General features: G+C 36.0%; 1 protein-coding gene across 1 annotated transcript in view; it reads right to left on the minus strand.

The window, feature by feature from the left end:
• Nucleotides 1–8,203: 8,203 nt before the first annotated feature.
• The window catches only part of Trhr (thyrotropin releasing hormone receptor), a 34,721-nt gene continuing 27,281 nt past the window's right edge, over nt 8,204–15,643 (minus strand). The window contains exon 3 of the mRNA XM_047526513.1: nt 8,204–8,611. Within this exon, the coding sequence (XP_047382469.1) occupies nt 8,204–8,611 (408 nt within the window). The remainder of the gene's footprint in view (nt 8,612–15,643) is intronic.

The raw sequence follows: 15,643 nt of genomic DNA on the forward strand, positions 1-15,643 counted from the left end.
CATAGACATTAACTTCCTTGAAATTCTTGGTTACCTGTGCTCCCACTGAGTGATTTCCACAGCTTTGGAGAATATTGTGAGGCAGTAAAGTAGTCACTTGGTTTAAGGACAAGGCAGAATGATGCTATGTGGAACTGTCCACTACAGCTGAGCTGAAACCATGGAGCAAAAAGGAGACGCTGGTACCAAGCACCACTAGTGGCTACTACTAGTGATTTGCATAGATGCATCTGCATTATGTCAACTTTTATGATAAATATATCAGCATAATGGGCAGTTCTGTGAAGTGGGTAAGTTGGACACATTAATGAATCTTCATGTCACAGGGAGCATTATTAAGCCATGAAATGGAAGATATTATAAGATTAACACAAATGAATGGAAGTCTAAGACCTTTCAGTGTCTACATGCAGTCTACACCCTATGTGGTTATTATGTGTGATATACAATGCTTCCTGTTCATTAAAGTTAATTCTTTAATAATTTGTATATATATAAACATATATATATACACACACACACTATATATATATAAAATATATTTGTTTGCAACCACTAACAAAGATTTGTTGAAGGTCCACTGTGTCCCTGGTACTTTGTTTTGATGACTGAGGTGAGGGAAAAAGAATGAACTCTCAGTGATTTTTGTAGTGTTTTTAGGAGGTCTAGGAAACAGGGATATGCTACTTGGCAAAAAATCCCATGAAATTAATTGTCAGAGAAAACAGAAAAAATTATAGAACTTGACATATGGTACATTGCAATATATGAAAAAATTCTTTGAAAGTGTTAGGGCTAGTGCTATACTTGAGCATTTAAAAGAATCTTCTCTTGTTCTGGATGTTACAATGCTTCAAGTGTATTCTATATTTTTCCCTTGTTCTTCAAGTGTGAACAAATGGGTTAATTTAACAAAGCTTGGGATTTACTTAAGCACGATACTTCTTATCTAGTCCAAAATCAATCTTATCAAATGGAGTCTACCAGAGGAGTAGCCCAGGAACCAGCCAAGTTTACTGCCACATAGAGCTAAACTTTGTTGCTCAGGTATTTCTATCTCACTTATTCCAGGCAAAAGATTATTTGGAGCTTTACAATAACATGTAAGTATTAGAGTTTACTTTGGCAGTTGCTGTTATCCAAAACGTGGCAGTAAGAGACATTTGAAGCAACTGCTTTGAATAGTGCTGCCCAAACTTCAACCCACTTGTTAACCCTCATGATTTTTACCTTCTCAAATATCATCAGGAAAGGAACTCATTAGTGTCATTTAGGATTGGATGAACTAGTTCATCCAATATGCATTAAATTTATTATTACAATGGAAAGTGTATTTGTGTCTTATTTTACAAACCCAGCATTTGTGGTATGTGTTGGGTGGCACTGAATAAGAATGAAATCTTTTGGGCAAATGATTTAGGGTTGAGTATCACCCAAAATGAGACAATTTGGAAGAAGAAAGTGAAAAAGACAAATATTTCAGTTTGATGCTTTATTGCTCGCCATACACATATTGGAGCAGACACAGTTTCCCACAGTACAGCACATAATACTGCACTTTCTTAAAGAACACTCTGTTCCACAAGGACACAATAGTTAATTTCCAAGTGGTGAAGCAAGTCAGCACACAACTTTCTGAAACTGGTAGAAGGAAGTCAAGATATTCAGAGGCATATCATAAGCAACATGCAGGTCAATGTTGTCATAGTAATCTGAAGCTAACACTATATATATTTTTCAGTTTCATGTTTATTGTTGAAGTTTGGATTCACAAAGGACCTAGGTCCCTGAGCTAGCTCTGATCTCTATATTTGGCATAATTGGATAATTTCAGAGTTGCCAAGGACCTCTGAACAATATACACATATGTAAATATTTTTCAATATATGATAACAATATACTATAGAAAAAGATATATATGCATTTTTACACTTGGAAAACTAGAACTATAAGAATATTTTAGAATTTAACACTTATAAGACAAATAGCATACTATCTTTTCTATAGATAATAAATGAAATTCACAAAGTTCAGGACATCAACATAGCTTACTTATATACATTTCTACTTTCTACTCTTGGGCATGGGTGACTATTTTCTCACCAAATACAAGTACGGTAGTTCCTTTCCTTCTTTTACTTTTCCTTTCAACTAATTGCCTGCCTTAGTCCATCCCTGCTGAATTGAACTTGCATTGAACATGATTTATTTGTGTCTCCCTGCCCTCATTAGTCTTATTTCTCTTACATGGATTGTCTTTTCTTTATCTAAATCAATTTATCTTTTAAGAAGACCCTAGTTTCTCTACAAGTTTCCTTAGCTACTCCAGCTGCCCCCAGAAGCCTCCTTCCCTCTGAAGAATTCTGTTGTTTGTAGTCTGAAATCACAGAGTTTGTCTTCCAATATTCGGATTCTTTGTATTCTATTTTATTGTATGACTCTGTGTCAGTATTGCTCTCCCTAAATACTGATCTTGAAGAGGCAAAGTTTTACTCTCCTTTATTTCTCATTATTAAATTAGGTTATGGAAATGAGAGTGCTGTTGATATTGTCTCACATGATATACATAAGGGATTATTCTGACCATCATCTGGCATGCAAGGCAGTGCATTTCACTGAGACAGTAGAACTATTTAAAGAAATAAAAACAAATCAAACAAGTTATTTTGACATGAGGATAAATCTATGGGCAAACTGGGCATTTCTTTGTAATTCGTTGATTATCTATTCATTTAACAGAATCTTAGGGACATAATCCAACTTTAGATGATTTGTAGAATTCAAGATGAAACAGACTTGCCCTCATGGAGTTTTCTTATAAATTTTGGGATGACTAAGAGCCTTGGAAGTTCCACATGGGGGCCCAGAAACCAGAGGTTTTTGGAGTGTGCTCAGAGTACGATAGGCCTCAAAATCACTGAGTAAGTGAAACTCTAGTGGCAGGGAGGAAAATAGGAACGTTTTAAGATGTCCTCCCAGCTAATTCTGTATATCAAAGCAGGAGTGGTTTATGATTTCTGGCTAGGGAGTAAATACTCCATTTTCTTACTAGGGCATCTTTGGGCTGTTTCAGGAGTATGGAGTATTTTTAGACTTCCACATATAGATGTTTAGTCAGGTGGAGTCTTACTTTACTGTCATATTGCATCTATTTTTTTTTTTTCTTCCTGAAAAGGGTACTTCTCTGTCAATATCAGCTCTTTTTCAGGGAGTTCATGCTCTTTTTTTGGCAGAGAGTAGCTACATGCACAAGAATTAAGGCCATTCTTCTTTGAAGAATGAAATAATCACTCATAGGATTGTAGGAGCTCTAGCTGATTCTATTGTTTATCTCATCCTTTTAACTTTTATAATTTTCAAAGTGCTTGCATTTTCATTATTCCAGTTGAGAGTCTGTAGTGTGGGTTTGACCCAGATGTTCCTCCGTGAGGACTTGTAGGCAGTCATTATGTAGATTTGCTGCTTATTGGCCATTAAAATGCTCCTGTTTTCTTTCTATATTCAGCTTTGAAGGTTCTGGACAATGTGCTATCTTTACTGTACTACTTCATCCAACCTTTTAAAATGTTTTTCAAGATATAATTTCCAAAATGTGAATTAATCAACTTCTTTGGATGTACCATAAATGTGCTTGGCGTGGAAGAATATCAACAGGTCTGACAATATTGTGTAAAAACATTCATGATCACTTTTGTCAAAAGAGATTATTTGATTATTAAAATCAGAATCATTTAGATTTAGTGTATATCAGCAAAGTCCTTTTGGTGCTGATAATGTCGGTAGTCTGAGTTATTTTGTCATCTCAGTGACAGAACTTTTCCCCAAAATACAACTCTTATAATGAGACCAGGTCCTGAGTAATTTGAGATCATAACTTATAGGCCAAACATACAAGGAAAATATATAGGCTCTTATTAGAGTGGTCAGTGAAGTTAAAAATTAAAATGGCTGATTTTCCTAATTCTGGCTTATAAAATAGAATCAGAATGTGTAAATAATCTTTATATAATGTCATCTTAAGACATTGCCAAATACACTACTAATAATTGCTTCTTTAAAATGTATCCCCAGGGGTGGGGAGATAGCTCAGTTGGTAGAGTGCTTGCCTTGCAAGCACAAGGCCCTGGGTTCAATCCCCAGCACTGCAAAAAAAAAAAAAAAAAAAAGTGTATTTCTGGTATTTCCAACTCATATTCTAACTAGAAGTAACAGTTACATCTTGAGGTGGTGTCACATGGGTCTTGTTTCTCTTGTTGGATTGTGAGCTCCGTAAGGAAGGGAAGAACCTTTTGTTTTCTTCAGTAGATTCCTTCCCCAGTTTCGCATCTATTGAGTGTTCTGTTGCTGGTTTCTGACTGAAACCTCTAAAATGCAAAATCTATACATAGTTTGTGATTAAAAAAAGTCATATTAAGCAGCTCAACTCTACCTATGAGTCCTACCATGTAAGTGAGGACATAGTTAAATAGAACTTTTAGAAGTATCAGTTTTTTCCATAATTTAAAAGTGATTTAGGAAAATTAACTTTCATAGAACAACATTTCCTCATGTATAAATATATCTGAAGAACACTTAGAGTTTTACTTAAGATATTTCATGTCCAGTTTTAGTCTTGAATGAAGTTGGATGAATCTTCCTGCTCTGAGGAAAGTGATGCTCATGGAGGGAGAAGAGTTTGATGGGGAGGGGAAGAAGAGAAAAAAAATAGCCATCGCTACAGAGCTCTGTAAGATTTCCTCTGGTGTATTAGCCTGACAACAAATTTGCTCAGTCATGTCGTGGTTTTGATGGTTATTTAGTGTAGATAACTAGAGAAATAGAAAATAAATTGCTGAAGATTTTCATGATGGTACCCTTTCTCACAAGGGAACAAATGATTCCAAACATTTTACAACAATTTTATTTGAACTTGGAACTGACTCCTTGATCCTGATTGCTCAGTTATTCATGTCTAGTTTACTTATTTCATACACAAATATTCCAATCCCTTTGTTAGCTGCAGTCGAGAGGCAAAAATAATGTTGAATATATTTATAAAATTTGTAGCATCATGGGTTACCTATTTAAAATCTTTTCCTCTAAAAAGTTAATGTTTTTCTCTTCTATCATGTTTACGGATTTAACAAACTTTAGAATGACATAACTCTTTCATTTTTTAAGAGCAGACCCAGCCTGTGTAAGCCCACATTTACCAAAACATGGTCCTTATTATTCCAACATAGTCTGAAAATCTTACAATTCCAGACTTAGACTTAAGACCGTTACACTATACTAGGCTTTTATAACTACTGTTTCTTGTGACTTCACTAGTTGTTTGGACTTTTTCTATTTATCCTTGACTTTGAGAACTATTTGGGTTGCATGTTAAACTTCAGAAATATACTCAAAATACTGATGAAGAAGTTCTAAGAGGGAATTTCACTTGCCCTTTTCATGACCTGTGTCCATATTCATGAACTTCAGGTGGAAGATCTAACGAAAGTTACTCAATGATTAATTAATAAAGTTGGAAGGAATTATATTAAGGGAGTCTCTTAATAACATTACTTCATTTCACCAACAGTTTTTAATTTACCACTTTCTTTTTCATGTGACAGTATATTAAGTTTTGATTATTTATGGAAACATTTTGTGATTTAGTTTAGTATGATACAGAATAACTTAGAAAGTTATATCTCTTCTGTGTAAATCCAATGCTATTAAATGCAGGAACATTTACTGTTATAATGGCATTTGCTTTAGAGATCAAACAACATGAACTTTGTTCTCTTAAACTTCCCTTGTAATATTAAACTAATAGATTGTGAATAACTTTTTAAAAATTAAAATGGAAAATATGAGCCCATATATTAAATTTCCAAAGATCAGAGGAGTATATTATGTTCGTTATATCATGTAAAACTAGTCATATCTTTTCCAACATCTGATATTATCTTTCTTCAAAGATATTCTCTCTCTCTCTCTCTTTCTATAATATATATGTATATGTGTATGTGTAATTAGGCCATCAGGTCATAAGAATTTAATTATTATGTCAGCTATAAAAAGAAAAAATATTTTCTCCATTGTCTTCCTTAGTAGCTATACAATTTAGGAAAAGCAACTTGGATGCCTGATTCCTGGTCTTATCATTGGAGAAATCACAGTTATAGTGATACTGTGATGAAGATAATATTGATTAAGTACCTACCAGCATGCTTAAGACATAGATGTTCAATGATGTTGGTTCTTTTCCCTAATGAAAAAATCTACTCTATTCCAATCCCCTTTGTTAAAAAATTTATGCACACACATGTATGTATTTATATGTAGTTGCATATGTACTTGTATGATTTGGGATTGGGTTAGTGTTCTATTTATATGATTTCAAGATTAATATTTAATCCAGGATGAAAATTCAGTTAAAGTAGATTGTTCAGTGTCATGCAGACAGATTTTAGGGCACTTTCTATAAATCTTTGTTTGCATTTGTTTACTGATACAGTGATAGGATAAGACTGTCTTCCTGAAGTAGATGAGGCCAAGTTTCAGAAGCATATTCTGGAATGAGGTTCTGGACGACAGACTCTCCATGAAGCAGTAGTTTAACACAGAAGGCGGAGACAGATAGTCATCATTAGCAATTAGGTTCCAGAAAACATTCCATGACATAGAGTATAGGCTAGAGAGTGAAGATGTTAATCTATGGGGTGCTTAAAAGTACTTTTGATCCATTTATTAAAAAATCAGTGATTACTGAACCATCACCACAGGTAGTTTATACAGTTGGAGATGCTGATTGACCAAATCTCAGTAAGCCAGTCATTTAAAAGGGATTAAAGCAAGGCTGACAAATGTCCTGGGAAGATTCACATACACTCCTAATAAACCCTGGAATGTCTAAGTCAAAATTATAAAGATACTGATAATAGGATGATATCAGTTTTAACACAATTAAAAATAAAGCCAACAGACTTTCACATTGCTTTGATTTAGAATCTATAAACAGAATGTCACTAGAATTTAAAAAAAATTAAAAGAACCTATGAATGACAAGCAAACAGGAAGGAAAGACAATTTCAGACAAGTTAAAATCCATAGACTACAATGCTCAGTGGGAGTCCTTGTCTTGAAGTGTAATAGCCAGATTTTGGCTGACTTGGAATAACAACTATGCCTTTGAGAATGTTTTAGACTTTTAAGCTTGATTCAGTTAGAAGAATTCACTTGACATGCCCCAGCAGTTTATACACAAGAATGTCCACGAAGGATTTTCTTCCTTAAAAGTTTCAGGGAAAAAGTTAAAACCTTATTTTATTTTTATAGTACTGGGTATTGAACCCAGGCCTTATGCTTGCAAGGCAAGCACTCTACCAACTGAGCTGTATCCCCAGCCTGGGAAACCTTACTTTAAATACTTGGTCTTGTGTTGGCTGTTATGTGTCAGTATTAATTATATGTTAGTTTGTATTTTCACAGCTATTTAATGTGGATATTGCTCCTGCCCCATACATCATTTAGGAGCATTAAAGAGTTGATAAGAACTGGATTCATCTCCAAATCAAATCCATAAATCTTCTCAATTTATAATTTTAGGTTCTTCGAGGCTTAATTTACATTCAAGTTAAACGATTATCTTATTCTGTAAGATATAAAAATTATTTCCAAATTTTATAATTGTGACAATATTTTTAATATAGTCAACATGTTGGTTCAAAATATCAGTTTTATTCAATAAATAAATGTTTTTCCCTGTTTTACCCTATTGTTTCAGATATTCATGAAATAGCACTGTCCTTTGTTAAAATGAAATGCCTAATGAAAATATTTAAAAATCTGTGTGTTGTCAAATTACCAAGTGTATAAATAATTTGGAGGGCTCACATTTGGTAACATAATTATGTATAATTTAAAGGGATGTCTGGATTTTATTGAAACTTTATAACTCCTCAAAATTGAATTTCCAAATTAAATGTAAGGGGCTATACTCTCAGTTTTCCCCATTTAGCTATTTCACACATCTGCCCCATTTTGGTGGGATACTAGTTTTGTAAGAAGAAAAATCTGAATCATTCTCAAGGGTTAAAGTGTCTAGGGACAGGACTTGAGAGAGCAGTGGAAAGGCTATCTGCTCTCTCTTCATATCTGAGCACAGGCTGTTTCCTCTCTTTTGTGTGCACAGATTTTCATTTACTTTGTGATCTATTTTCTTCTAATTCATCAATCAACTTTGGCTAAATGTTACCTCCGAAGCCAAGCAGGTGTCATCAAAAGACACTTTTGTAGCAGATAAGTAAGTGTCAGTGACAGTGATGTCATCAAGCTCTGTGCTGAAGTGATCTGACTCCTTGATGACACTGTAATTTAGGGCCACACTGTAGTTAGCAGGCTTTTCTATTGACTTCTGCTTGCAGTTGCAGAGCTTTCTGAAGGCTGCACGAAATTTCTGGGACATGAGGTTGTAAATCACTGGGTTGATGGCACTGTTGAGATAAATGCAAATTCTGCAAAAGAGCAAGAACCAATTTTCTTGGAAAGGACTGGAGAGAAATGAGTTGACAACCACGAGAGTCCTGTAGGGCATCCATAAAAGGGCAAACAGAATTACAACCACTGCCAGCATCTTGGTAACCTGTGGAGAAAAAGAGAAAATGCAGCACAAACACCAATGAAAGCAAAGCAGAATTGCTCTCTCTCCCTACCCAAGCCTTTGTTCCCCAAGATGAAGCCTGAGGTGAGGACTTAGGTATAGGTCATTTATTCAGGAGGTGAATCCAGAAAGCAGGGTTGAGGATGTAGGAAAAATGTGACAGAGAAGGAAAAGCAAAAATAGGGAATGCTATTGAGATGGCTTACTCTGGTGGAACCTGCAGCCCATGTAACTCAGTGCATTTCAGAGTGGATCCTGTGTCTGAAAGAAGAGAGTCTCGGGCATGTATCCACTGTCAGTCTGCTCCCATTTCTTGAAAGGTACCCACAAGGATTTGAAACTCTCCTTACTTCCGTGACTCTCCTGCTTGGGAACTCTTGGGGACTTGAGAGAGAAACTTGAGGCAGAAAAGAGGAGAGACATGGAATAGGGGATGCCTGAAGTGGGATGTTGTCTGCATACAGGACCATCCACTATAGCACTGGCTGGAATTAGAGTCAGGCTAAGAGGACATTAGCGCAGGGCACTGAAAGTGTCAGTGACAAGCCTTAGGAGACAGAGGTTCCAATGCTTCTTTTCTTGCCTTATGTGTGGTCCTAAGAAATTATCTTTCTTATAGCTCATCTGCAAAATGTAGTTAATATTTCCTTCCTAAGTCAAATGAGGTTACATAATAGTGTGAAAAAAATAAGGCAAAAATGCAATGGTCATTAAATGTCTACTATGTGCCAAACACTGTGCTAGACGTTTTATATTTGTTATCACATTTGGAAAGCTTAATTACCCTCCACAGTAATTGTGGCCACCATTTTTTATGATACAAAACAGTCTAATAACTTCCTTGGTGAAAGCTGTGGAGTCATAGAACTGGAGCTGGGATCCACATCAGCCTGAATCCCAAGCTTTTGCTCCCATTGTTGCTCAGATTTCTTTCAGGTTATAGAGAGGTGAAGGACAGAGGGAGACTCTGGAATTGTATCTATAGCTGACCCCCTGTCCCCTACACTACCACCACCAAGTACAAGCAAAGTATAAGAGGTGGGATGATAGTTAGAAGGAGGTTAATATCCAAGGTCACCAGGGACAAGATTATCAAAAGACAAAATTTAGCAGATTCTTCTCTTACCTCAGTTCTCAGTAAGATGTTGGGGATTAGCTTGTACTTAGAGTTAGATTATCTGGATTTGACTCTACAAGTGGTTTTAATACCCTAAGTCATTAATCTGTGTATTAATTTGTATATTGGCATATATGCCTAATCATATGGTTTCATTTACTTCAGAAGGCTTTTGAGGAATATAATGAAATAATGAATGTGATGGGACTTTGAAACTATAAAGCACAATGAAAATGTTACACTTTAATAAATGAAAATATAAAGAGATCATAATATTTCATCTACATGAGATGCATGAAAATTATGCTACTAATCATCTTTGGTTGCTTTTCCTTAAAAGCAACAATTTATACATCTAAAAATAATTTTTCAATTACTTTCAATCTCTCACAGAGTTTGAAAGATTTCACTTTCCTCAGGCCCAATTTCCTGGATGTTCTGAATTCGAAAACTATCAAAATAGAATGAATTGACTTTTCCTCCCTCTTTGCTTTTAACATCTCAGCTACTGCAACAAAGTCCCTACCTACTTGCTCTGGCATTGAGGGGGATTATTCTGCCCTTATGGATTTTAAAATTTCTTAGTGTAGAAATAAACATTTTGCATCTAGACATCTACTCTGCCATTAATATCTCCTCGCTTCCCACCCTCATATGTAAACCTGGTAATAGAACCACGGTTCCCTGTGCTAGGTGCTTGACTTGCTCCCCCAGCATTCTGAGTCATCTGTTCCTGGGCTCTGTCAGGCACATGACCATTCCTCTTGCACCCCAGCTAGGAAATCCTTTTGAGTTTTGCATTGTGGAACAATGCTACCCTCTGACTGCTCTTCTTCCTTGATCTATAGTAATAGCTTTTTTCCTTCCTCAGTTCTCCAAATGGAATTTGCTTTCAGACTTCTCATCTATGGACACACAGCCTTCATCTCTTTTTGCACCACTCTTTCTCCTACTACTACTTCCCTGCAATGATACTGGTGAGCTATCCATCTACTCTCAAGTTACAGTGTCTGCTCTGCTTACAAGGTCACTTTCTCATTGTCTTCAAACTCTTTCTGCTTTCCAAGAATGTATCCCAGGCCATCCCATTCCATCCCACTCACTGTCTACATTTTACAACAGGGATAAAAAAAGCCTTCACTGGGAAGATGTGATTTTTAAATCGATTCACTTAACACCAGGTTCAACATTCCAGAGATTGTGAGTTCTTTTTGAGTTTGGAAGTGTCCACTCAGGTTGAAGGCTAACTGGAACCTGACTTTTCCTAAGCAGACTTTTAAGATTGGTGTGAGTATTTTAGTTGGTCCTAGGAAATCCAAGACTCCATTCAGTGACAAACATTCTGAACTTTGGAGGTGATGGTAACCATCACCTCCTTGTCATCATCACCACAATCCTAGCATCACCCACAGTCCTGTCTTTATCACCTGTCTAGTACTCCAGGTTCTCCGTCATGGGGTCATTACTTTGCTCCCTGCCAGGAACCAGGGAGCCTACATTGGAATCCCTACTTTGATTTACAATTAGACTGCTATTGTCCCATTTGAATGCTTTATGGATGACCCAGGAATCTGATAAGGACTATATGAATAGCATTTATTCAATGTTTATAATAACTTTCTGGGTAAATTAATATTAGCTTAATTTTGCGTATGAAGAAGTTTAGACAGTTGAAGTTTAGAGAGTTTATGTGCACGTGTGCAGTAGTGACAGGACAGTTATTCAAACCCAAGTCTATCAAAGTGAAAGGTCATGCTCCTTTTCTTCATACTTCACCCTCCCCATAACAGTTTTTGCATTTCAACAATGCAATTTCTACCATGTTGTTCCTATTAGGGTTATCAAAACATTTAACTTCTAAGCATAAACCCAACACATTTATTGCTGCCAAATTTCGGAAGAAGGTTGAACTTCATCTGCTTTACATTTTTCCTTACAACTGTCTGGTGACACATCGAATCCATATGTAACACCTGCCTGCTTTTGTTCAGTTAATGTCAACACAGGGAGCAACTTTCATTGTGTTATAGAAGCACAGACTGTCTCAAGTAGTCTGTCTCCCATGTGCTTCTGTAGCCTCCCATGCATACTTTGACATCACTACAACACATTTCATCGCAATGATCTGTATTTGTTCAATTCTCCAACAAATGATGAGTTTCTTCAGGGCAGAGGTAAACATTAATTTCTCTGCTCTCAGGGATTTAAGTACAACGTGTGACATGAAACAGACCTCAAAAATGTTAAATAAATTCAGGCATGGAAGGCATTATTTCAAACCATGTAACCGTGATCATTTTCTAGGTTTTACTACCCCAATGTACTGTTAGAAGAATCTGGAAAATGTTTTATTTTTCAATATTAAAAATCCCTCTATAATGAAGGTTAGGTAATTAATAAAATAAAGCCTTAATAGTTTTCAGCTTTTAGTTTGAAAGAGAAGAATTTTAAGGAGGTTTAAAGTGAAGCAGATATAATGATGCATCTAAGACTAAGAGGAAACTTTGTCTCCAGTGAGATGATAGTGAATATATTCACACCCACCCCTAATCTTTCTTAGTTTATTTCAAATATCTTTGATTGGGTTTAATCACTTTCTAAAATGTTCACAAGTTTTAATAGATCTACTACTTAGATTTTAACAGCCCTTTCTCAGTATAAGAACAAATACCTAGAAAGGAAATATTCTGACGATGGTTTTTCATGCTTGATTAATTTCACTGTGGTTTATTTCTGCTGTTATTCTTATCCCAAATAAAGTGATAAAAATGTAGATTTGAAATTGGGCAATTATTTTTTCATCCTCTGCCCTAAGACTTATAAGTCTTTAGAAACATCATGACAAAATTGTGGAGCGGAGGGGAGGAAATGATCTTACAGATTTTATTTTATTCAAGTTTTTGGTACCAGGGATTGTACCAGGGGCACTTAACCACTGAGCTACAAACCCAGCCCTTTTAAAATATTTTATTTAGAGAAAGGGTCTCACTAAGTTGCTCAGTGCCTTCCCTAAGTTGCTGAGGTTAGCACTGGACTCAAGATCCTCCTGCCTCAGCCTCCTGAGCTGCCAGGATTTTAGGCATGTGCACAATTTCATTTTGCACTGTTTCATTTTAGTTTGATTTGTGTTTTTGAGATGCGGTCTCTCTATTGCTGCCTGGGTTGGTCTCAAACTCCTTCCATAGACTCCTGGATAGCTGACTACAGGCATGCCACCAAGCCTGGCAAAGCCTTTTCTGGGGGTGGGGTACTGGGGTTGGAACCCAGGGTGTTACACATGCTCAGCAAGTGCTCTGCCACTGAGCTACATGCCCAGACCTTTGATTGAGAAGGAATTTATCCATTTGTTTTAAGTTATTCACTTGCATCTCTACTGTGTGTACCAATGTGTTGGCTCTTGACTCGGCAGTGATCTAGAGGGACATTGCAAATGCCTTCATGCACCTTAAATTTAGTGGGCGGTTACAATACAGTGTGACAAATGCCAAGACAGCAGGAAGTTTTGGTGTTATGAGAGCTCCTGATCTGGATTTGGACTTGTACGGTTAGCAAGGGCTTTCTGGCCCTTGTCAAAATCTTAAGATACAGAGAGGCAGAAAGGGCCCTGGTGAGATTTGGTGTGTGTGACTATTAGTGGGGCATATCATGGGGCTGTGAAATAACTTAGCATGCAAGTTCCAAATGCAGAACATGTAAAGAAGTGGAGCTGTATCCCTAGGAAGCTCTGAAAACCACGACAAAAGACGTTATTTGTATACGATGAGGTGACGTGGAGTATCTGGTCCCCAGTATGAGGACAGAAGGAGAGACATTGCTGCCAAATGAACTGCAGCTGCAGGGTGGAGTGCTGAGTCCTGAAAACGCTAGCTCCGTGGAGCCATTGTAGTCAATGTGGAAGCAGGCAGCCATTTGTTCAGAGTACACTGTCAGCAAGCAAAGGAGACTGTAAAAAATCAACTGATGCAAAAGTGACATTTAAAGAGAGAGATTGCCAGCAGAGATGACTGAGAGGAGCAGAGTGGGCCCAGGTGGATCTTAGCAGGATGGCCTCTGTCCTTGACCACTGTGGCTAAGGGTCATCTTCTTTGTGAGGATCATCTGGCAATTTTGATGTCAAGCACTGCTATGTATCTTTTATTCTTTACTGTATTTAAACAATGAAATAAATGACAGGCAGTTCTCATAAGAGAATTTTGGTTAAGTCCTTCTTCAGCATCTAGATAAAGTTTCTAAGATTTCATTGTTTTAAAATGTGAATTTAATAGATTTCTATCTTATTGTTAAAGTTAAGATTATAGTTCAAGTGGTCACAAGTACCACTCTTTATGTGTGTGCTCCGTGGAAAAAACAATTTGTGTCCTTTATTCTAGCCAGAGGAGGAATCTTGTATTACTACTATCACCATTCATAGTACTATGATTCTTACTACAAGTTCTGAAACTATTAACCAACTTTGGTGTTTTGCCTTTTTTAGAATAGTGTTAGGTTTATTCAAATGTTGTAAAGATAATGTGAAGAGTTTTTATATGCCCCACACTGAAGCCCTTCTATTATTAATCTCTTCCTTAGATTGGCATGTTTGTACCAATTAATGAACCTGTTGATAGTTTTATATGAAGTTAACTCAATACCTTATTGAGCTTTCATTAATTTTTTCCCCTAATTTTTTTTTCTATTCCAAGGTTCCTAAAGATGCCACATTGTATTTAATTATCATTTCTACTTAGGTTCCTCTGGCCTGGGACAGTATAGCTTTTCTTGTTTTGATTGCCTTGATAATTTTGAGGTGTGTTTTAGTTATTTTATAGAAAGTACCTCAACTTGAATAACTGATGTTTTCCTGCTGGTTAGATTGGGGGGCTGTGGAAATTTGGAGGATGTCCACAGGAGTGAGGTGCCATTCTCAACCCAGCGTAACAAGGATACACGCTTCGGGCTTGCCTTACGACTGGTTATATTATCGTATATTGCTTTACTGAGATGTAATTAATAAATAATTAGATTCACCTACTTATAAAGCATAATTCAAGAAGTTTTAGTATATTCAGAGTTAAGAAATCATCATCACAATCAAATTTTAGAGCATTTTCATTACTTGAAAAAGAAACTCAGTACCTATTAGTACTTCCCCACCTCCCCCAGGTCTAGGCAACTATAAATCTATGTCACATCCATAAATTTGCCTATTCTGAACATTTTCTATGAATGTAATCATGCAGTCTTTTACATCTACCTGACTTCTTTCACTTTGCATAATATTTATAAGGTGAAGCACATTGCAGCACACATTGGTACTTATTTATTTTTATAGCTGAATAATATACCATAGTGTTTATATTCACATTTATTTATGCATTTATTTCTACTTTTTGCTCATAATGAACAATACTGCTATGAATATCTGTGTGCAAGTTTTCTGTGAATGTATGTATTTATATTGTTTTTATTTCTCCTTGTTTTACTTCATAGGAGTATAGTTTGTATATTCCTTTTTTTTTTTTTTTTTTTTTTTTTTGGGTGCTGGGAATCGAACCCAGGGCCTTGTGCTTACAAGGCAAGCACTCTATCGACTGAGCTACCTCCCCAGCCCCTGTATATTCCCTTTTAAGAAAGAAAGTATCAAAGCATATTAAATACTCCTTTAATCTTGGAAGAAATTTTGAGAGAAAATTATTACTAAAATACCTAGTAAAAAGTACTAACTGATTTTACAGTGATATGAGGGCTCAGGAAAGGTACAGTATAAAACAAAACAAAACAAAACAAAACAAAAAAACAGTTGGAATACATTCTTACACTTTTCTTTAAAACTGGAAATTATAAGACAGAAAACATGAATAAGAGGAAATGGGAATTTTGGGATGAAATTATTATTTCTTTATAAGAATAAAAACTTT

The sequence above is a fragment of the Sciurus carolinensis genome, chromosome 1, assembly GCF_902686445.1.
Source record: "Sciurus carolinensis chromosome 1, mSciCar1.2, whole genome shotgun sequence".
Lineage (NCBI taxonomy): Eukaryota > Metazoa > Chordata > Mammalia > Rodentia > Sciuridae > Sciurus > Sciurus carolinensis.